We start from the raw sequence: 24,722 nt of genomic DNA, 5'->3' as shown, positions 1-24,722 counted from the left end.
GTGCCAGTATGTCCTTCCTGAAGTGTGGGGCCCAAAATTGCTCACAGTATTCTAAATGGGGCCTAACTAGTGCTTTATGAAGCTTCAGAAGTACATCCCTGCTTTTATATTCCAAGCCTCTTGAGATAAATGACAACATTGCATTTGCTTTCTTAATTACGGACTCAACCTGCAAGTTTACCTTTGGAGAATCCTGGACTAGGACTCCCAAGTCCGTTTGCACTTCAGCATTATGAATTTTGTCACCGTTTAGAAAATAGTCCATGCCTCTATTCTTTTTTCCAAAGTGCAAGACCTCGCACTTGCCCACGTTGAATTTCATCAGCCATTTCTTGGACCACTCTCCTAAACTGTTTAAATCTTTCTGCAGCCTCCCCACCTCCTCCATACTACCTGCCCCTCCACCTATCTTTGTATCATCGGTAAACTTAGCCAGAATGCCCCCAGTCCCGTCATCTAGATCGTTAATATATAAAGAGAATAGCTGTGGCCCCAACACTGAACCCTGCGGGACACCATTCGTCACCGGTTGCCATTCCGAAAAAGAACCTTTTATCCCAACTCTCTGCCTTCTGCCTGACAGCCAATCGTCAATCCATGTTAGTACCTTGCCTCGAATACCATATTTTACTCAGCAGTCTCCCGTGAGGCACCTTATCAAAGGCCTTTTGGAAGTCAAGATAGATAACATCCATTGGCTCTCCTTGGTCTAACTTATTTGTTATCTCTTCAAAGAACTCTAACAGGTTTGTCAGGCACAACCTCCACTGACTAAATCCATGCTGACTTGTCCTAATCCGACCCTGCACTTCCAAGAATTTAGAAATCTCATCCTTAACGATGGATTCTAGAATCTTGCCAACAACCGAGGTTAGGCTTATTGGCCTATAATTTTCCATCTTTTTTCTTGTTCCCGTCTTGAACAGGGGGGTTACAACAGCGATTTTCCAATCCTCTGGGACTTTCCCTGACTCCAGTGACTTTTGAAAGATCATAACTAATGCCTCCACTATTTCTTCAGCTATCTCCTTTAGAACTCTAGGATGTAGCCCATCTGGGTCCGGAGATTTATCAATTTTTAGACCTCTATTTCTCTAGCACGTGACGGCTTTGTGACGGCTACCATATTCAACTCTGCCCCCTGACTCTCCTGAATTGTTGGGATATTACTCATGTCTTCTACTGTGAAGACTGACGCAAAGTACTTATTTAGTTCCTCAGCTATTTCCTTGTCTCCCATCACTAGATTACCAGCGTCATTTTGGAGCGGCCCAATGTCTACTTTTTCCTCCCGTTTGTTTTTAATATATTTAAAGAAACTTTTACTATCATTCCTAATGTTACTGGCTAGCCTACCTTCATATTTGATCCTCTCTTTCCTTATTTCTCTCTTTGTTATCCTCTGTTTGTTTTTGTAGCTTTCCCAATCTTCTGACTTCCCACTACTCTTTGCCACATTATAGGCTTTCTCTTTTGCTTTGATGCATTCCCTGACTTCCATTGTCAGCCATGGCTGCCTAATCCCCCCTCTGATATCCTTTCTTTTCTTTGGGATGAACCTCTGTACTGTGTCCTCAATTACTCCCAGAAACTCCTGCCATTGCTCTTCTACTGTCTTTCCCACTAGGCTCTGCTCCCAGTCAATTTTCATCAGTTCCTCCCTCATGCCCCTGTAGTTACCTTTATTTAACTGTAACACCTTTACATCTGATTCTACCTTCTTTCTTTCAAATTGCAGACTGAATTCTACCACATTATGATCACTGCCTCCTAAGTGTTCCCTTACTTTAAGATCTTTTATCAAGTCTGACTCATTACATAACACTAAGTCCAGAATGGCCTGTTCCCTCGTGGGCTCCATCACAAGCTGTTCCAAAAAGCCCTCCTGTAAACATTCAATGAATTCCCTTTCTTTTGGGTCCACTGGCAACATTATTTACCCAGTCCACCTGCATATTGAAGTCCCCCATGATCACTGTGACCTTGCCTTTCTGACATGCCCTTTCTATTTCGTGGTGCATTTTGTGCCCCTGGTCCTGACATAACTAGGAGGCCTGTACATAACTCCCATTATGGTTTTTTTGCCTTTGTGGTTCCTCAACTCTACCCACATCATCTGACCCTATGTCGTTTAGTGCTATTGATTTTAATTTAATTCCTAATTAACAAGGCAACCCCGCCCCCTCTGCCCACCTCTCTGTCTTTTCGATAGGTTGTGAATCCCTGGATGTTTAAATGCCAGTCCTGAACCCCCTGCAACCACGTCTCTGTGATGCCTACCACATCATACCTGCCAGTCACAATCTGGGCCACAAGCTCATCTACCTTGTTCCATACACTGCGCGCATTTAAATATAGCACCTTTAATTCTCTATTGACCGTCCCTTTTAGTTTTCTTAGTGTGGTGGACCTTGGTTTACTGAGCCTTTCCATACACTGTGTCATATTTTGTGAGATGGGGGACTATCGTAACCTCTCCTGAGTTCTGTCTTTTCGTGCATTTTTGTATTCCTAAGCAGCTACGCTTCCCACTGATTACTTCACCTCTTGGTTCCCTGACTTTCCCTTCCCCCCCCAATCTCTAGTTTAAAGTCCTATTGACCACCCTATTTACTCTTTTCGCCAGAACACTGGTCCCAGCTCTGTTCAGGGGGAGACCATCCCAACGGTATAAATCCCCCATGTCCCAAAACTGATGCCAGTGTCCCATGAAAATGAACCCCTCTTTCCCACACCACTCTTTCAGCCACGTGTTAACTTCCCTTATTCTTGCCTCCCTATGCCAATTTGCACGTGGCTCGGGCAGTAATCCGGAGATTATGACCCTTGAGGACCTGTTTTTTAATTTGAATCCTAGCTCTTTATAATCTCTAAACAGGTCCTCTTTCCTAGACTTGCCTATGTTGTTGGTACCGACATGGACCACAACAACTGGATCCTCCCCCTCCCTCTCCAGTATCCTTTCAAGCCGGTCAGAGATGTCCCGCATCCTAGCACCCGGCAGGCAACATACCATGCGGGACTCTTTATCCTGCTTACAAAGGATACTATCTATCCCCCTGATAATAGAATCCCCTACAACTACAACTTGCCTATTTACTCCCTCCCCTTGAATGGCCTGCTGAACCATGGTGCCTTGGTCAGCTGACTCATCCTTCCTGCAGCCCTGTTCGCCATCCACACAGGGAGCAAGTGCCTTGTACCTGTTGGACAGGGTCAAGGGCTGAGGATCCTGGGTTCCTGACTGCTGGTCCCCTTTACCTGCCTGACTTGCAGTCACACCCTGCTGTCCCTGACCACTGGCAGGATTTAAACTACTTACTCTGACAGGTGTGACTGCCTCCTGAAACACAGTGTCGACGTAAGTCTCCCCCTCCCGGATGTGCCTCAGTGTTTGAAGCTCAGACTCCAGCTCATCAACTCTGAGCCGGAGCTCTTTGAGCAGCCAACACTTACTGCAGATGTGGTCGCTGCAGCTCGCAATGGGATCTGCCAGATCCCACATCAAGCAGCTCAAGCACTTCACCTGACCAGCCATCTCTAATTAATTAATTAGTTTAATTTAAGTTTACTAGTTTAGCTGTGTGTTTTTTTACATTTGGGGCAGATTTGCTATCAACCAATCAGATCAAATTGAGAAAAAAAAGTGGAAAACAGGAAGTTACCGTAAGGTTTTTATACTCACACAGAGACTGTTCCTCCTCCTCCGAACGGCTCCCGAAACTTTCCTGGTTACCTCACTGCACCAAATTACCAAGTTTCAAATTCCCCACTCTGGATGTGTCTCACTCAGGCTGTGTCTCTTTGACCTGCGCAACGCGACGGCGTTAACGACGGCGTGGACACTCTGCCGCGGGATTGGAGAATCCCACCCACTGTGTACAGTTTGATTTCTTTATTTGAAAAAAAATAAAATTGCTTTCGAAGCAGTTCAGAGAAGGTTCACCCAACTCATTCCTGGGATGAAGGGTTTATCTCAAAGAAGAAAGGTTGGACAGGTTGGGCCTATAACCATTGGAGTTTAGAAGGAGAGGTCTTGTTGAAGCATGTAAGATCTTGAGGGGATTGGATAGGGTGGATACGGGAGGAGGGTTCCTCTTGTGGGCAGAGTTTAAGGATGAGGTCTCCCTTTTAAGAATTCTTTTCTCTCAGAGGGTCATGGGAGTGTGAAATGTTCTTTCCCAGAAAGCAGTGGAGGCTGGGTCTTTATATGTATTCAAGGCTGAATTGGGTTGACTTTTTCTTGGTCAAGTGTTATGGGTGGGTGGAGGGGGGGGGGCACACAGCAGTGGAGCTGAGACCGCAACCAGATCAACCATTCTTATTGAATGGTGGGGTAGGTTTGAAGGGCTGAATGGCCGACTCCTGCTCTTAATTCCTCTGTTCCTATCAAACAATGGAGGTGATTTTGCTGGACCTGATGCTAATAGAATAGTAATAGCCTCAATGTGGGGTCAATCGCATTAACTCCCCATTAACTCCATAGATGCAACCAGCGCCATTTTGGAAGAGGGCCTATACCACAAGTTGCCGAAAGCACCTGCTCAATGCAATCAGAATGCAAGCACTCTGATTATTAGTTTTGGTTGACATTGGTTGGAGAGTGCGCCATGTATTCCATGGGCTATAAAGTCAAAGAGGCCCGGCCAAGGTAACTTTGAAATGATCTTTGTTGGGCTCCACTTCCACAGTGCCCAGAACAGTAATCTGGGTCGCCGTCGCTCTTGCTTCATAATTGAGACCCCATGCCTGCCAGGGTAGTCCAATATTGACAAGACAAACTACCTTGTTGTCATGGTGATAGGCCAGCACACCCAGCCAGTCAGAATCAGTCCATTGAGTTACTTTGAAGGATGCTCGCCCTTGGCCTGCAGAATGTCCAGTTTTGCTGAACAAAATTCCATGGGCAGCCATGGGAATAAGCAGAAATCTGTTTGGTCATTTTAATTTTATGCAATGCTTCAGCTCGTAGATTATAATAAGCTTAAACCAGCAATGGTTCGCAATGAATAAACACCATTCTGTTAAAAAAGTTATCAAATAAATGTGAATTTTTACTTTGCAGCGATTCTTTTTGGTTAATGCAGTGATTGAGACGACGAATATAATTTGCTGGAGCTGGTCACTATTTAATTATGGACCATTACATAACTGAAAAGATCAAATCTAAATAATTCAGCCGTAGGCTGTTACTTTAAAATAACTGCTGTATATCATTCAAAATCAGAATTAAGTACAAGAAACATAATATCATGTGAATCATTGGAATGCCTGGATTACTGCCACAGAATGAAATACTTGTCAATCCTGCGACATGCAAATATAAATTAGAAATGTTTAATCTAGCATAACCACAAGAAAATTCTAGGCAGCCTTCCATTGTAATACGTAAAGATGACATTAAAAAAAAACCACAGGTTAAAAGCTTTAAACGATATAGGACAGTCTGGAAGAATGCAGCCAATTGTTGGGAAGGACGAGCTGTGCATTCGACCCAGCCATCAGCAGCTCATTGCTTCGGGGACAGAAACTTCACTTTCACCTCTCGGACCACTAACCTGAGCACTGATTTGTCCAGAAGTGATGATTAGCTTTCTTACCAAAGGCTCACTATGAACATTTCCCTGAGAATATAACGCCAGCCTGTGATCTTAAGTGCAAAAAATCTTTTTTATGAATGCATGGATTAGCTGAAACCGTAGAAAATGAATTCTCTGAGCAACATCCAGCTGTTGTGACTTCTGTTTCTCTGTTTCACCATAGTAAATTTTGGTGGGGCAATTTAAACCCTTACAAATAGATCATTTTCCTGGGCCCCCCCCCCCCATACACATCTATCACCACCAGCATGGAGTGTAACATAAAAGTACTGCTTACGTGGTGCATCATTGTGACGGAATTATGGTTGACATATCCAGTGATGGAACTGTTGGGGAAGATTTATACCCCCCCTCCCCCCAAGGACAGGTTGAGTTGAGAATGGCTGTGGAATGGGGGGATTAAAGTAATGATTTCTCAATTGGTACTGCAAGCCGGCTCCAATACTCGCACGTCTGGGTTTGGCTATCAGGAAGAAAACTTCTAACTGAGGTCTGGAATTTAATTAATGCAGGTGGATGGGTAGTGCAATTAACATTCTTATGCGACATCCTCGTAAATTGATTTTAAAGTGTCTCTGAATTTAGCATCTGCAGCATGGATTTTCAGAGGCTTGGGAAACCGGCCAGTGAAGCGGGGGTGAGATTGAATAGAAGTGAGGCACGATCAATTTGGCTGGAGACGAAGTTGAATTCAAACTGAGGCTTTATTTGTCTCTGAAGTGTGGCCTCCTACAGCAGCTGACAAAATGGCTGCGAGCTGAAGGCCACGCATATTTATAACCCGGCTCCTGGGCGGAGCTAGCATGCAGGGGCCCAGGGGAACCTGTAGTGCAGGTTCTACCGTACAACCCTTAATATAGGAACACAGTGGTTTACCACAAGAAGTTCAGGCCGGAATTTCAATTTGTCAAGGCCATGCCCGCCCCACCCTTTTATTGCAGCTTGTGCCTCAGTTCACCCTTACAAACATTGGGCAAAAAGTTCTTGTGCAGAAACAGTTTTCCTCAACCTTGATGGTATTCAAACTGACAGGATTGTGATTGGATGCAACTGGTGTCAGTGGAGGAAGATACTTGGCCGTGGCGCCGTTCTGCAGTAGGATGAGCAACTGCTCAGGCGAGGGGTGCACAGGAGAGGGCTGGAAGCAGCAGGATACATGACCCAGCATTTGCAGACACTTTCCTTGACCTCAAGGCCAGATTGTCACAACAGTTGGTTGCAGACATCTGCAGCCTCCTAGTAGAAGGCCTGTTACCTCCTGGATACGGCGGACACACATTATCAGTGACTCTGAAAGTTGTCACCACCCTCAATCTTTTTATCTCTGCTTCTTTCCAGGGAGTTCCTGAAGCCATGTCAAGGTGCTTGCAGACTGCTATACATAAATGTGTAAATCAAGTGATGTGTGAATTGCTTGCCAGGGCTGGGAGTTATGTAAATTTCCTGTGATGGTGAGAACCAGAAAGAGAGCCCGATCTGACGGGATTCCCTGAGGTACACTGCGCCAGTGCCTCTGCACACTTGGCAAAAGCACCGCCAGAATAATCAAGAGCTTTTATAAACTGCGGCTGCACAACATTGTGAGGACTGCAGTGTTACGATCTGCTTGGAGGCCCATAATCTTTTTTAAAAAAAGAATCCCCATGATGCCAACCGAAAGAAAACCGCTGAGCAAGAGGATGAAGAGGTCCAACTCGATCCTTAATGAGTTGGTGTTGCAGAGAATTGCACGGATATCTGCCGTGGAGATGGTGGCTTCAGCATCTTCAGGTTTGGTTCTCAAATGAAACCAACGCGAGCCATGATCACAGATGTGCAGATATCTGCCACATTAAACAAGATGACAAATACTTTATCCATGACCGCACAATGCTTCACTGATCTCCATCATGTTGGCCTGCAGCAGTGGTGGGAGCGATATGACAGAGGTCCAGGAGTGGGATGATGGGAAAAGAGGACAGCAACATGCAAACTCCACTCAAAGTGCTTCCACTTCTCACCCTCTGCCACCCCCAACACCCACATCCATTTCAGCCAATACCAAACATAATAATAATCATCGTTATTGTCACAAGCAGGCTTACATTAACAGTGTAATGAAGTTACTGTGAAAAGCCCCTAGTCGCCATCTCCGGCGCCTGTTCGGGTACACGGAGGGAGAATTCAGAATGTCCAAATTGCCTAACAGCACGTCCTTCGGGACTTGTAGAAGGAAAGGGGAGCACCCGGAGGAAACCCACGCAGACACGGGGAGAACGTGCAGACTCCACACAGACAGTGACCCAAGCCGGGAATCGAACCTGGGACCCTGGTGCTGTGAAGCAACAATGCTAACCACTGTGCTACCGTGCCGCCCGTTGCTGCGTTTTCTTCCCATGCACAGGTGGAATTTATGATTGGGCCTTCAGGGGCTCTAAAATCTAGAGGATGTAAGCCCAAAATATTGCAATAGTCAGGGCTGGAATATGAGCCTGTCACTATTTCTGCCAAAGTCAACAGAGTACCGTGCATTCGGTGAGAGTGATTATGTGACAGATGGACCATGTTGCTTAAGAATTCAGGTGAGCGGCAATAGGGAATTGATAAATGGGGGTATCATGATGTGCATATAAGGTGAAGGCTGCATGTTGCTGAAAGTTGAGTGGGTGTGTGGAACAATGTGATGAAGAACATTTAACAGGATGGAATGAACGTTGGAGTTTAAATCATAGCATGTAATTGAATAATATTTTATCACTTGTCTCGGTTTTCCTACTCTGCCTCAAAGTCCAGCTGCTCAACTCGAACCCTCTTCTTAGAGAAAATCACAGATTTCTTCCTCTCATTGCTGAGGAAAATCATTTCCCTCCTGCTGCTGATTGTACTCAGCAATAATTGTGGTGATGGCGCATTGAATCTGGGTGCAACCCTTGTTCTATGTTCACCATCCTGAACACCTCCAATTTCCCAATTGTGCCCCATGCTTTTAAATACAATGAGATTGTGCCATGGGGCCGTGCATCATGCCCACTGCACAGCTTGGAGGAGCCAAGTCCAGGGGTCAGATTGTTTGATTTGAGTAGAGGTTGCAGATTCCAACTTGACTTCCAGGTTTGACCCACGGAATTCTGCCCCACTACTCTGAAGCCACCTTCAGATTAATATTTGGGCAGCACGGTAGCACACTGGATAGCACTGTGGCTTCACTGCACCAGGGTCCCAGGTTCGATTCCCCGCTGGGTCACTGTCTGTGCAGAGTCTGCACGTTCTCCCCGTGTCTGCGTGGGTTTCCTCCGGGTGTTCCGGTTTCCTCCCACAGTCCAAAGGCGTGCAGGTTAGGTGGAATGGCTGTGCTAAATTGCCCTTAGTGACCAAAAAGGTTTGGAGGGGTTACTGGGTTATGGGGATAGGGTGGAAGTGAGGGCTTAAGTGGGTTGGTGCAGACTTGGTGGGCCGAATGGCCTCCTTCTGCACTGTATGTTCCATGTTCACACAGAACAGATGGAGACTGCAGTGGTCTTAACATATTACTGATGTCTAATGCGGGAGGTGACTATGCTTTGAATATCTTAGACTGTTACAAGCATTAACAACAGAACCAGTGTGTCTGTGAGTACCAGTCAGTTTAATGAGTTTAAACTTGACAGCTTTGATAGAAAAATTTCTGATTGAAAATGACCATGATTAAACTGCTATTAAAAAAAAGCATGATTGAAAAAGCTGCTTCAGACTCCCAGTCTGCCAACATATGGGCTCCTGCCAAGCAGCCAGTTTGTTTACATCATGAATTTCTGGCTTTGGAACCAAGAAATTCCTGAGGACAATACTCCTTTTATATCCCTTTATGCAAGGAATCAAAATGAAATTCTGATGACATTGATCTGAACAGATTTGGCCACACTGATTTTGGGTGGCATCTTTTCCCCTGAACCCGTGGGTGCCAGGCACCTTGTAATTGGAGGCTGGCACCTCATATTGGCAAGTACCCTGGGCATGAGATGAGCAGAAACTCAAATCGACAAGGTTTTACCGAGACCAGCTGGCGTATTGTGGGTTTACTATTTAAATTTGTGTCTGTGCATCAGTGAACCTGCTGGAGTTTTACTAATATGCAGGAAGACAGTTCTTTTTGCAGAAAGTTTACACTATCTACATTTATACGGACAGATCAATAATGATATTTCTAAGGGGGTGGGAAGGAAGGGGGAGACACCGATTGGAATGAAGTAGGTGCATTCCATGGAAGGAGTGATAGACCATTGTAACAGGAGATATCACGGGCAGAACGGTAGCACAGTGGTTAGCACAGTTGCTTCACAGCTCCAGGGTCCCAGGTTCGATTCCCGACTTGGGTCATTGTCTGTGCGGAGTCTGCACGTTCTCCCCGTGTCTGTGTGGGTTTCCTCCGGGTGCTTCGGTTTCCTCCCACAGTCCAAAGATGTGCAGTTTAGATGGATTGGCCATGATAAATTGCCCTCAGGTTAGGTGGGGTTACTGGTTTACTGATGCTCTTTCCAAGAACTGATGCAGACTCGATGGGCTGAATGGCCTCTTACTGCACTGTAATTTCTATGATCATGAGCAGAGTGGACTAAACTCAGCTGTTTGTCCAGTGCTATTGGAGCGATGAATACTAAGGTGAATCTCACAATCCAATTAAAATGGAAATGTTTCAGGCGATGCAATTTATCCACGATCGATTGGACTTTGCAGGTCAGCTTTCTTAAAATTAGAGCTGGACCTTTAAAGGGTGATGCCGAAAAGCATATAATCACACTAATGGTATTGGATATCTGTAACTCTCCAAAACGTCACTGAGACGGGGGTCAATTGCAAATTTCAACACTGAATCTTAAGGGTTTTGTTAGACAAGTTATTGTGGAGTACTGTAGCAAGGAAAGTATCTGAAGCTAAGGTATGAATCAAACACAATCCAACTGAAAGGTGGAACAGGTTTGAAGGGCTGAATGGTCTACTCCTGTTCCGATATTACTGGTTTTCATGTTCAATTTTACCACCATCGTAAGAAGTAACCAGAGGATGAGTGAGTTGAGATCTGACTGAATCAAGTCTCCACATGGAGGATAAATGATAACGGTCCACAGTTAGAATCACAGAATGTTACAGGGTGATATGAGGCCACTCGGTCCACTGTGTCCATGCTAGCCGTTTGACGGAGCAACTCACCTCATCCCACACCTCCGACCGTGAACTACAGGCCGGTGAGCCTTACTTCAGTGGTAGGGAAATTACTGGAGAGAATTCTTCGAGACAGGATCTACTCCCATTTGGAAGCAAATGGACGTATTAGTGAGAGGCAGCACGGTTTTGTGAAGGGGAGGTCATGTCTCACTAACTTGATAGAGTTTTTCGAGGAGGTCACTAAGATGATTGATGCAGGTAGGGCAGTAGATGTTGTCTATATGGACTTCAGTAAGGCCTTTGACAAGGTCCCTCATGGTAGACTAGTACAAAAGGTGAAGTCACACGGGATCAGGGGTGAACTGGCAAGGTGGATACAGAACTGGCTAGGCCATAGAAGGCAGAGGGTAGCAATGGAGGGATGCTTTTCTAATTGGAGGGCTGTAACCAGTGGTGTTCCACAGGGATCAGTGCTGGGACCTTTGCTCTTTGTAGTATATATAAATGATTTGGAGGAAAATGTAACTGGTCTGATTAGTAAGTTTGCAGACGACACAAAGGTTGGTGGAATTGCGGATAGCGATGAGGACTGTCTGAGGATACAGCAGGATTTAGATTGTCTGGAGACTTGGGCGGAGAGATGGCAGATGGAGTTTAACCTGGACAAATGTGAGGTAATGCATTTTGGAAGGGCTAATGCAGGTAGGGAATATACAGTGAATGGTAGAACCCTCAAGAGTATTGAAAGTCAAAGAGATCTAGGAGTACAGGTCCACAGATCACTGAAAGGGGCTACACAGGTGGAGAAGGTAGTCAAGAAGGCATACGGCATGCTTGCCTTCATTGGCCGGGGCATTGAGTATAAGAATTGGCAAGTCATGTTGCAGCTGTATAGAACCTTAGTTAGGCCACACTTGGAGTATAGTGTTCAATTCTGGTCGCCACACTACCAGAAGGATGTGGAGGCTTTAGAGAGGGTGCAGAAGAGATTTACCAGAATGTTGCCTGGTATGGAGGGCATAAGCTATGAGGAGCGATTGAATAAACTCGGTTTGTTCTCACTGGAACGAAGGAGGTTGAGGGGCGACCTGATAGAGGTATACAAAATTATGAGGGGCATAGACAGAGTGGATAGTCAGAGGCTTTTCCCCAGGGTAGAGGGGTCAATTACTAGGGGGCATAGGTTTAAGGTGAGAGGGGCAAAGTTTAGAGTAGATGTACGAGGCAAGTTTTTTACGCAGAGGGTAGTGGGTGCCTGGAACTCACTACCGGAGGAGGTAGTGGAGGCAGGGACGATAGGGACATTTAAGGGGCATCTTGACAAATATATGAATAGGATGGGAATAGAAGGATACGGACCCAGGAAGTGTAGAAGATTGTAGTTTAGTCGGGCAGTATGGTCGGCACGGGCTTGGAGGGCCGAAGGGCCTGTTCCTGTGCTGTACATTTCTTTGTTCTTTGTTCTTTGTTCTTTGACTCCTGTATTTCTTTCCTTCAGCTCATTGTCCGGTTTCACTTTGAGAGCCATGATTGGCTCTGCCTCCACTACACTTGTAGATAGATCGTAACCACATGGTGCGTGGGAAAGATTTTCTCGAAACACTTCTTAACAAACACATTAGATCACTCCAGCTAATCCCTTTACAGAAGCTGTGACAAATGGTGAAGAGGGGGACTGTATTGTCTGTAACTAAACATGCATGTTGTTTTTCTTATTTTTCAAATTTCTAGGGCTCGATTCTCCAATTATCAGCCTATGTCCTAAAGCCAGCGTGGGAACGGTGGCATTTTACGGCCGAATATTCAGCGCAAAACGGTCACCGATCCTCCGTTTGGCAGGGCGCTAGCAGGAAGGCAGCGTAGAGCACCCGGCTCTAGCTGCCGATATGGCCTGGAGAATTGGCAGGTCCATGGCCGGCATGCACACGGTGGCAGCCTGCAGCGGCCACGCCGTGCAACATGGCGCCGGGCGCGTGCGGACCCGGACTGCAAAATAGTCCACCCCCTTTGGCCGGCTCGTGACCCTCAGACCACCCACAACTGCTTCCAGCACCTGCCAAATTCCCCCTGCCCGCGGATCGACCCTCCCCCAACTATGTCGGCGCTGGACTGAGTCTGCAGTAGCCACATCGAGTTCCCAACAAATAATAGCACACTCGACCGACGCCGTCGGGAAATTGGCCTGTCGGGGGTGGAGCATTGGGGAGTGGGCCTCAGGCAACGTCCTGAGACCGTCGATATGGCGAGCGGTGTACTCCATTTTGGAGGGGCGGAGCATCGCGAAGCGGCGCCGTCCCCGATTTCGGCGGTGACCTTTATTCTCCGGCCATTGCCGAACGCGCTTTTGGCGTCGCCGTCCGGAAAATCCCACCCCTAATATCTAGGCCTATAACGCACAGAACAGGTTAGAAATATCACCATAACTAAAGTCAGGAATAGGCCTTGAATCATGGGAAGAAGAGTGGACCAGGCGGTAACAAGCATCTAATCTTATGATTTTTGGTTCTTAATATAACTTGCAGTGATTTTAAACTGGCAGTTTTGGAATCAGTGTTCACAATGACATTGCATTCAAACGCAAATCCAATGGCCAATTTATTACTCAATGGTATGTTAGAAATGTGCCCACATTTTGATTTCTCAAAATTAAAAAAGCTAGTCAGGCAGTTAAATGTTTAATGCAACATTCTGCAAGGAGCTCCCAATGATCTGGCCTGACGGTCAGATGGTCTGATAGAGAAGAAAGGAAGATAAAATATGAAAACAATTACCTTTGAAATGGCAAGTGTGATTTGGTACAATGGGTTAAAGTAACTCAGTTCAACCCCAAGGGAGCTGGCCCCGAATCCTGTCCATATTTGATTATAAAGTGTTTGGACAATGTCAGCCTGCAGTGGCAGAGCTGAGCACATTAATCTCATGATTGGAAATTAAAATCAATCATTTAAGGTCATCAATTGGGTAGTGCATGTTACACAAATGAATTTATTTTATTTTGAATTCCAGGGATTATATTACAGTTTAAAGCACAATTTTTAAAAAAAAATGTTAAACTATAGGCTACTTGCCAGTGCATTTTTAGTTAGCTTTGACAAATGACAGGGCAACAAGGTAGCACAGTGGTTAGCACAGTTGCTTCACAGCTCCAGGGTCCCAGGTTCGATTCCCGGCTTGGGTCACTGTCTGTGCGGAGTCTGCTCATTCTCACTATGTCTGCGTGGGTTTCCTCCGGGTGCTCCGGTTTCCTCCCACAGTCCAAAGATGTACAGGTTAGGTGGATTGGCCATGCTATATTGCCCTTAGTGTCCAAAAAGATTGGGTGGGGTTACTGAGTTATGGGGATAGGTTGGAGGTATGGGATTAAGTGGGGTGCTCTTTCCAAGGGCCGGTGCAGGCACGATGGGCTGAATGGCCTCCTGCAGCACTGTAGATTCCATGATTCTATGACACCTTGCTGGCACTTCGAAGTTTACCAAAAAATGTAATTTCGGCATCATGCATTGATGGGGGCCTGAAATTGATATGAATTGCACTGGTTTCTTTACGTGTAAAGCAGGCACAAGGCATTTCACATTCATAGTTAGACTGCCTGTGTTCAATCTGCACAGGCACTGATCCCATGAACAAGTAAAATAGGTGCTCAGCACTTCATAAAGGATCCCGTCAAGATAATTTTCAGACTAGCCCTGTGCAGGTTTCTTTCGCAACCCCAATGACTACCAACAAAAGATAAGATTAAATAACCACTCCTGTGGAGCCCAGAAAAACAGGAGTGCTTCTACCTTGAGTTTCTTTTAACTTTATTGATGTCTGCTTTTGTTCACCTTGACACCAGCCTTGGTCATGGGTGAACAATGCATGACACCGGGGGCGAAATTCTCCCCCAACGGCGGGATGCCCGCCGACTGGCGCCAAAGCCGGCGCTAATCAGACGGGCATCGCGCCGGTAAAAAGGTGCGGAAGTCTCCGCATCTTTGGCGGCCTAGCCCCAACATTGAGGGGCTAGGCCGACGCCGGAGGGATTTCCGCCCCGCCAGCTGGTGGAAATGGCGTTTGTTGCCCCGCCAGCTGGCGCGGAAATGCGGCGCATGCGCGGGAGCGTCAGCGGCCGCTGTCAGTTTCCCAGCGCATGCGCGGGAGCGTCAGCGGCCGCTGTCAGTTTCCCGCGCATGCGCAGTGGGGAGAGTCTCTTCCGCCTCCGCCATGGTGGAGGCCGTAGCGGAGGTGGAAGGGAAAGAGTGCTACGGGGTGGGCCCCGATCGCGGGCCAGGCCACCGTGGGGGCACCCCCCGGGGTCAGATCGTCCCGCGCCCCCCCAGGACCCCGGAGCCCGCCCACGCCGCCTGGTCCCGCCGGTAAATACCAGGTTTGATTTACGTCGGCGTGACAGGCAATTCCTGGGCGGGACTTCGGCCCATCCGGGCCGGAGAATCCAGCGGGGGGTCCCGCCAACCGGCACGGCCGGATTCCCGCCCCCGCCCAATCTCCGGGAGCGGAGACTTCGGCGGGGGCGGGATTCACGGCGGCCAATGGCCATTCTCCGACCCGGCGGGGGGTCGGAGAATGACGCCCCTGGTTTGGGGTTTGATGGAGGCTGAAGTTGATCTGTGGCCTCCTACTTTCCTTCAAGCATATCTATTCCTTTAACTTTCACTTACAGCATTGGGCATGTTCCCCACACAAGCTAAGTGATTATTTGAATCACCTTGAGCTGGATATTCAGGTTATTGTTCCACCAACTTGTAATCCTCCAGCACAACAACATAAAATCTGACTAATTGTATTGAATTTTTTGAAGAGGTGACTAAGGTAGTGGACAGGGGAATGTCAATGGATGTTATTTATATGGACTTCCAGAAGGCATTTGATAAAGTCCCACATAAGAGACTGTTAACTAAGGTGGAAACCCACGGAGTTGAGGGCAAATTATTGACATGGTTAGCAAATAGGTTGAGTGGCAGGTGACAGAGAGTGGGGATAAGAAGTAATTACTGTAATTGGCAGGAGGTGACTAGTGGTGTACCACAGGAATCTGTGTTAGGGCTTCAATTGTTCACACGATTCATGAATGACTTGGATGATGGCATAGAAAGTCATATATCCCAAATTGCTGATCAGACACAAAGTTTTTTTTCTTCTTAATAAATTTAAAATGTTGCGAACAAGTGCAGAAAATTATCAAAGAAGCTAATGGCATATGAGCGTTTATATCTAGAGGATTGGAGTATAAAGACACAAAAGTTATGCTGCAGCTATACAAAACCCTGGTTAGACCCCACTTGGAGCACTGTGAGCAGTCTGGGCACCACACCTTAGAAAATATATTTTGGCCTTGGAGGGAGTGCAACATAGGTTTACAAAAATGATACCTGAACTGCAAGGATGAAGTTACGAAGAGCGATTACACAAATTAGAACTGTTCTCACTACAATTTAGAAGGTTAAGGGGTGATCTGATCGAAGTATTCAAGATATTAACAGGGAAAGACAGGATAGATAAAGGTGAACTATTTCCACTGGTTGGAGATGGTAAAATTAGGGGGCATAGGCTAAAAATTAGGGCTAGGCCATTCAAGAGAGATGTTAGGAAGAACTTCTTCATTCAAAGGTGGTAGAGGTTTGCAACTCTCTCCCACAAACATTGAAGCAAGAACAGTTGTTAATTTTAAATCTGAGAGAGATAGATTTTTGTTAAGCAAAGGTATTTAGGGATAGGGGACAAAGGGATATGGAGTTAGGCCACAGATCAACCATGATCTCATTAAATAACAGGACACACTCGAGGGGCTGAATGGCCTACTCTTGTTCCTATGTAAAATCCTCAGTTGGGAAATCTCAGGCCCACATTCTTCTTTCTAGTGAATATCTTGCACATATGCAAAATTGGCATATGCACAGTTTGTGTTGCTGTACGCAAAATGTACGCGCTGATGTCAAGGGACACAAAAAATTGAAAAGTTCCTAATGCTCCCATCCTCTGGTCAATTGTCGCTCCTACCCCATCTTAGTTTACGGTTATTTAATCCTGAAGCCTTCCCTCTTTCGTAAGTGTCCGCCGCATTTGCTTGCATCACTGGTTGCTGCAAATAAACTGGCTTTCTTTAGAAACCAGCTGCTATACAATGAGTTTCGGAAGTCTTCACCTGGCTCTGCCAAAGATGTAGCACAGTTCCACACACCCTCCCACGTAACAGGCATGCCAGCTGCACCATTAAGTGGGCAGACATCTATCTGCTTCATGCAAACAAGTTCTGCTCTGCCACTGATATGGTGGTGAAGGAACTTGCAGCCGTTTGGAGTCTGGGTTATCACCTGGGTGGTCAACAGCCCATCAGAAACAAAAATAAATGTTTGTTGCTCACAGCACACATTGATATTTTTTATGTCAGGTTGAGTAGGGTTGTCACTCAGACCATCAATGTGGCATTTACTTTAATAGTACATATGGAATTTTGTTATCTTTGAGAATCTTCAGCAGCCTGAAATTCTAACCATGCCTCGTGAGACACGTACAAGATGGTGATATAAATGAGGAACAGAGGATGTGTTCCATGATGCCAACAACACTGACTGTATCATACTGGTCACCCTCTATTTCAATTAGTTCTTTGTCATTCTAGGGGTATTAGATCTTTTCATTGGTGTGCACACTTCATTATTGATTCCCGGGGCAGCATGGTGGCGCAGTGGTTGGCATTGCCACCACAGGGCATCGAGGTCTCAGGTTCGATCCAGGTCCTGGGTCACTGTCCGTGTGGTGTTTGCACATTCTCCCCGTGTTTGCGTGGGTTTCATCCCCACAACACAAAGATGTGCAGGGTAGGTGGATTGGCCACACTAAATTGCCCCTTAATTGGAAAAAATGAATTGGGTACTCTAAATTTATTTAAAAAAAATTATTGAATCTCACACACCGGAGGTTGAATCCCAACTGCCAGCTCCTGTTTTCCATCGCTGGCTTACTGTCCCACAAAGGTATTTGTTCCCGTGCTTATCCTGGAAGATGTAGGAGTTTAAAATGTTGATGTGTTGTATGCTAATCACACTCAAGAATTGGAAGAACTGGCAGTTACAACTGAGCTCCTTCGAAACTGCATACCAATGTTGAGATGGCGATATTTTCATTCCCACAGGCCTATGATTTCAAACCACCTCAGTCCTCCGATATAAAGTGTCAATGGGAGCAGCAACTTTGAAAGTTTGCATGAAATTTTAAAGCGTTGTTCCGTGGGAGTCACGTGATGTGAACGTGGGAGCAGGTGTGTTTTAGGGAGCTCCAGCTCTAATCCACCTGCCTTTAGTGGTGCAGTTGTATTTGAGCTGGCTCCCGCCCTGACGGTGCAGCGTGCATTGACGGATGATGGCTGCCAACTAAGGTAATGATCTGGATGAAACTCGTGGCTCTGAGGTAGAGGTCAAGGCCCAATTCCAAGAGATGCAGGGTGTTTTTATGTAGGCAATGGAGGCGCGCAAGGAAGTTCTTGCAATGGAGAGAGCAATGTCCCTGGTGGGGGCCCGCAGCAGGTTGAGTTCCTGCTGCACGGCCTGTCGTCCACCTTGACGGAATCAGGGGGGGGAGACAGGAGAGGAATGCTGCTGAGTCTGGCATGGTGGAGAAGTTCCCAACTAGGTTCGAGAATTGGGTCCCATGTTTCAGGAATCTTGACCTGGAGGCTGAGCAAATCAAATTCGATGGAGCACATCTAATCCTGTCTTCACAGCCTTGGATTGGTGTGGCCATCCAACCACAGGTCCTGTGTTGTCCTTTAATGTCAGCCATGAGGGGTTGGGGATGGTCGAACTGGTCGAGCCATCCCGCCCCTCTGGCCGGAACCTAGAGTGGTGACCGCCTGGGTTCTGGTGAGACAGCATGCTAGAAGGAATTGTGTCTCGTGTTTTGACCATTGGAACCCTTGAGAGACCCTGATGAATGCTCATTGATCCTGATCCTGCCTCATCCTTGACTTTGGCTTTCTTTTTGTGCCAGTGAGGAAGTCTTAATTCTGAGGACTGCCTTACATCGCAGTTATTACCCTGGACTTTGCTCCTTGTTGGTCACGTTGTTGTCTGCTTGATGTTGTCAATTATTTCTGTTCACAGGGAAGTGAATAATTTGGGTGTTATGGCCTGCACCATTGATTATCCTGATTTAACAAGTTTCTATCATGTTAAGCCGAATGTTGAATGCGGGATTTGTGCAGAGACTTTATCCTAAATGTTTTTGGGCCTTATGTTGGCTGACAATCCTTGGGATGGAGAGAGGGAGTGCTTTTGTTGTCTCCCCCTTGCCTCACTGAGAAGGAAGATGAGTGTAACCGGAGCAGGGTGAGGGGGGAGGTTGGAGTTGGTAGGTTAATTTGCCCTTGCTATGGTCAAGAAAGGTGCCCCCCAGTTAGAGCTTACCAGTTTTTCTTTTCATACTTTTTCTTTTAATTTGGATTCAGAGCATCTGTGTTTTTTCTCTTTAGACTACATGTATACTTGACAAGGACTGGGTTATATTTGACTGATCCATTGGGTTGAATCAGTCTTTTGTCCGGATATAGGTCTCCTTTCTGGCTGCTGGAGCTTCACTGAGAATGTCGGTGGCCTAGAGTATCCTTCATATCCTTTATATGACAGTAGATCATGTGATCCGGCTGGGAATCCCCTCTCCGGTGGGGGGGGGGGGGGTCTTCCCTTCTCCCACCTTGATAGGTGTTGGGTGTTGGTTCTGGTACTGGCTCGGCCAGTTTTGGACCCCTGAGGTTGGGGGAGTGTGTGGGATGGAGGGGGGGGGGGGGGGGGGGGGCAACTGACATTCACCCCCAGAGCACCCACGAAGTGGGCGTCTTTACAGTTCTTCATAGGTGCTGGGTTTCTCCATTGGCTAGGACCAATTTCTTTGTCTTTTAATGTTGGGTTAGGGGTGGAGGAGGAAGCAGAACCTTGACCTGATTAGGACTGGGTTGGTACAACCTCGGTGGGGTGTAAGGGTTGGGGCTGCGTAAAGGTTCCCGGGCCGGGTTCTCCTGAGATTTCTTTTGCGACGGTGCTGGGCTAGGCCCGGCCCAGCGCTGTGGTCGGTATTGTGTTGTTCCCCAAGGAATGTGGGTGCTCTCTCTCATGGCACCCGGAGGCAGAGCCCGGATTGGCTCTATTGGGTACGCGGGTGGGCAATGATCTTGGAAGAGTCCAAGCATTGTGCCTAAGAGTTATCCTTTTTCCTTTTTCTCCCTCAGGGTAGGAGTGAGACCCCCTCCCCCGTGGTTAGTTGGTGGGCTCTTGTCCATTTGGAATGCCTCGGGCAGTAGCTTGGTGTTATCCGAGCGATTAGTTCTGACAGTTCTTGCTCTTTCTCTTTTACCTTCCTTCTGAGGGCCCTGGAGGTGTGGCTGCTGTAGTGTCCCTCACCTTTTACTTGGATTTAGCTACCCCCACTCCCAGGGCCCCCCTCCTCTTTGGGATGGGGTTTCCCCCTTCTGGCTGGGATCTGGTGATATCCTTCTTAACCTCGGAACTCATGTATATCCTAGTGTCCCCTTAGGGGATGTGACTTTGCTTGATGGGCGGCCAGCCTGTATCTTCTTTGGACCTGGGACCCGGAGGATGGGTTTGGTAGCTAGGGCCTTTGCTCCTTATTCTCTGCTCTTTTCTCAATTTTCTAAGGGAGACTCTCGACTTGAGGTCAGAGGCCTGAGATTTCCTTGGACTTGTGGTACCTAGTCCTCTCCTTGTAGTCTTGTAGTTCTATGATGGCTGCCTGCTCTGTCCTGGGCCTGGAAGGGAGTTTGACTGTGTTGTGGGTGTCCGTGTCCTTACCCCTTAGCTCCGGGGTTCTCCGATATTTGGTTCCTCTGTTACTTTCCTTTGAAGCTATGTGTATGATGTAACTCTGTGCTGCTGACTGTATCCTGCTCTGGTGCAGACAGATCTAGTATCCGTGGAGGGATTACGCTGGGGATATTATCCCCGACTCATCCAGTCTTATCTGTTCCCATGTTTGTAACGACTCCTGTCTGCTATACCTGGTTTGCATTGATCACTATGTTTTTTCTCTCGTTTTCTTTTGTTTTGATGCTATTATTGTAAAAATTTGAAAACTTCAATAAAAATACATTTCAGAACAACATTCTTCTGTAGATTATCACAATTACAAATTATAGGTCCTTAGTTCCACAAACAACAGCCCATTGTCCAAATGGAACTTAAAATTGGACACAAGCTGCTCACAAACTTTAAATCATCTTATAAAATTCATTTACAGGATGTGGGCGTCTCTGGCCGGGCCAAGCATTTATTGCCCGTCCCTAACTGCCCTTCAGAGGATATTTGTGAGTCAACCAAACTGTTGTGGACCTGGAGTCACATGCAGGCCAAACCGGGTAAGGATGGAAGATTTCCTCCCCGAAAGGACATGAGTGAACCAGACAGGATTTTACCACAATCGGCAATGGTTTCATGGTCACCTTGACGGTTAATTCCGGGTTATTTTATTGAATTCATAAATGTTGCATTTACCCAACCTTCCAGCTGTTAAATTTAATTGGATTTATAGTTGAGCATTGTGGAGATTGTTCTCTCCAGTTTCCTCCCCTCCTCCTGTTTCCCACAGGTGCCAACATCTTGCCAGCTTATTGTTCAACAGACCCGGGCTGCCCTTTAGTACCTCACACAAGAGCATTGTCCGATTCTGCTCAAATATTTGATTGAGCATCACAGCTGGAATACCCCAGTCTTCGCCTGGTGTCCTGTAGCTGGAAATGTTGATTATCAATGAGGAATGGATCATTATCCATCTTTACTCACCTTAGCCTATGGTGCTAAAGCTAATCGCAGGACCACTACCTCTGGCGTTACTGGTAAGCTCAGCACAGACCAGGAATTCAAACTGCAAACTTTAAGTCTATATGGTGTAGCAACTCACAGGACAATTTCACAATGATATCTCGCATGACCTACAATTCAAACACATCCCCTACAGCCCTCACTGTTGCCTTGGGCTGTGGTAAGTAGAGATTTATATCAGGCTGGTAACATGAAAAGTCTTGATGGGTGTCTTCTGCTGTTTTCTGCTGAGCAGTAAAATTCGATGCATGAATCAGGCAGATAAGTTAACACATCCTGGCACGTGGACTAATCTGAACCAGGGTATCCCTAACCGTAAACCCTGAGATCACTCTGAAATGTGCAATCAATGCGGTCCCTACGGGACTGCGAATGCAACCGGATAGATGTAAAGCTATCCATCTCTCTCATGAGGAACACTCCACTTTTCCTCCGCGCTTCTTGCTCATTCTGATCAGATCCTCACTGCAGGGAAAGAAATTCCAATGTGCCTACTCCTGGCATGTTTCAGAGAAAATATCGTCAAATGAAGGGTTTCTGGCGCAAAGTTCATAGGTTTTAATGGGTGAAGAGCCAGGGGCTGAGATGGATCATTTAAGGATGCACAATAGGAGCATCAGAATCTGAATATTAAAATATTGCATTGCTAGAGCACCTTCTGTGGTCTTAGGACAACCCAAAGCACTTCACAATTAATGACTTAGAATTGAAATCTAACCATTGGAAACCAGCAGAAGATTAGTGCACAGCAATTGGTCATAACCAGCAAACAAATAATTGACCAGTCAGTGTGTATTTGGTAGAGGGATATGAATTGGTCAGGTCAACCTCAGGCGTGGATGCTTTTACAGTCATTTGAAAAGCAGGGTTACCAATGGTGATTAAACGTGTTCCTGGAGGTTCCATCACATGACTTGCCCTGCACGCCAGCCATTTGTCAGCCTACACATTCACCCTGTTGATGGTCTGCCTTCCTATCCCAATTGGAAAGCAAAAAGACTTATTACCCAATTGGATTTTGCTTAAGTGTCAGCCAAAAAGTTGTTTTTTTCCATTTTCAATATTTTATTCCTTGTAAAGAGGAATGTTCAAAGAAAATTGAAAAAAATTCCAATCTTTTTTTCCTGTCCCAATGATTTGTCTCCAAGGTTGCACACAATAGTGTCCAGGGGATCGACCCTCAATTCCTGATGTCTCTGGACCAGTCAGACTGGCAGCCCTACCCGGAAGATGGAGCCTTTGTGGTTTAAAATTGATCTGAAAGGCTGGGGTGGAAGACCTGGGTTAGCAGGTTGGCCACCTGTTCCACACATCCTGCCCTATTTACCTTCTCTTCGATGGGGTGCATAATGGAAGGATGATCTGGGATCACATGCCAGTTTTCCACCTTTGTCAAAGGTGAAAACGACACCTTACACAACATGGCACAACTTCAGTGTGAACCAAGATTATGTGCTTATGTCCTTGGGAGTGAGCTTTGACGATCCAGAGGAGTGAGAGCGACCAGCGGAGCAGAATGAGACAATATAGTTGATAAAGAGATCTTGGATTTTTTTCTAATAACCATGTATGATAATTGACTGGTGTAACAGTTAAGCAGCTTGGCCCAGGCGGCTTTCACCAACATGTTGGGAGTCCCAGATGGTAGTGGGACACTTAAAGCTGCCAACATATGTGAAAGGAATTTCATCAGCTCTCAGCCAGGCTGCTGAGCGAAGTGTACCACTTTGGGGAACAGACTGGCACCCCATCTGGCCCACAGTGAGTTTCCTATCAGCAGAGTTTCACAGCTGCAGTTCTGTTAAAAGTTGAAGGAAGTTTGCAGCTTGTGCATCCAGCCTTAGAGCTCAAGGAAATATGCAGAGAGTTATTTTGTTAATTTCTTTGGTCCACTGAGACTCTCTGATATTCTTATTAAACTTTAGTAAACAGGTGAGTTAAAGGTGCTGCAATGTTAACAAAGTACGACTGGATTATTAATCTGTGGTCATTTATGGGTTGATGAATAACCAGGTAAAGTCCATAAAATTGAACTGGTTCACATATTACCTTGAAAGAATGAAAGTTGTTTTCACTGACCCTGGAATCATGGGCGGGATTCTCTCAGCCGGGGGCCGGACCGGAGAATCCCCGCGATCGGCGCGAATTGTGCCCCGCCACCCCGGTGCTGGCACGCAATTCTCCGCAGAACGGAGAATCGCCGCCATTGGCGCCGATGTGGTCGGCGCAGCGCCGGTCAGGGGCCGCTCTACGTGGCCGGTCAATCAATTCTCGGCACGGGATGGGTAAAAGAGCCGAGTCTCGCCGGTGCCGTCCACACCTGCGTGGAAGGGTCGGGGGGGGGCGGCCTGTGGGGGGGGGGGGGGGGGGGGGGTCCAACCCCAGGGGGGCCTCCGATGTGGCCTGGCCCACGATTGGGGCCAACCGATCAGCGGGCCTGTCTCTCTGGCTGGGGGGCCTCCTTTTCTCTACGCCGGCCCCTGTAGTCCTGCGCCATGTTGCGTCGGGGCCCGCGTTGATGCCGTCGAGAAACGCGACGGCGTTTCCGACGGTGTCAACGCTTAGCCTCAGGATCACAGAATCCCGCCCCCTACTCCAATTGAGTAATGAACTGTTATCTGATGTGAACACCTCGTAAAATGTACTATTATCGATGACTTTTGTGCATAAGGTAAACATTCCACGATATGCAATTCCATTTCCAGGATCTTAACACAATTACCTTTAAAAGGTCAATCTCATTAATGCAGTCTTGCCTTGCTTTTGCATCCATCATTCAAATACCTGAAAAAGACAATCAAACACACATCTAATTGTATGAAAATAGTTAGCAGGGCAGCTATTGTAATAAGAAGCTTCCTACTGTTGTTAGTGAATCCTAGGATGTTTCCCAGCGCCCCACAGGTATGCAACTGCAAGGCGGATCAGCTGCCCCCACCCCCTCCCGCCACCCGACGCAGGTTGGGAGGCCACCAGAATCATGGAGGCATCTCACTTTAACAGCCCTGGGGGCTATCCGAGCCACAGGCTTCATGGCCCAAAGGCGGAGGGGGGCAGAGCCATTAAAGGCAGCTTGGGAGGCCCCAATAATCCCCCCACCCCAATGGAATTTCCACCATCAGTCATTTTAAATTATAATTTTTAAATATCCATCCAAGGACACCTCCATGATCAG

The 24,722-nt window shown here is 46.8% G+C and overlaps 1 protein-coding gene across 1 annotated transcript in view; it reads right to left on the bottom strand.

Moving 5' to 3' along the window:
* Positions 1–24,337, bottom strand: part of LOC140399158 (serine/threonine-protein kinase Nek6) — a 167,684-nt gene extending 143,347 nt beyond the window's left edge. Inside the window, exon 1 of the mRNA XM_072488429.1 lies at positions 24,270–24,337. Coding sequence (XP_072344530.1) covers positions 24,270–24,323 — 54 coding nt within the window. The 5' untranslated portion in view covers positions 24,324–24,337. The remainder of the gene's footprint in view (positions 1–24,269) is intronic.
* Between the last annotated feature and the right edge of the window lie 385 nt (positions 24,338–24,722).

This window comes from Scyliorhinus torazame, chromosome 22 (assembly GCF_047496885.1).
Source record: "Scyliorhinus torazame isolate Kashiwa2021f chromosome 22, sScyTor2.1, whole genome shotgun sequence".
Classification (NCBI taxonomy): domain Eukaryota; kingdom Metazoa; phylum Chordata; class Chondrichthyes; order Carcharhiniformes; family Scyliorhinidae; genus Scyliorhinus; species Scyliorhinus torazame.
This window is presented reverse-complemented; position numbering and strand designations above follow the sequence as displayed.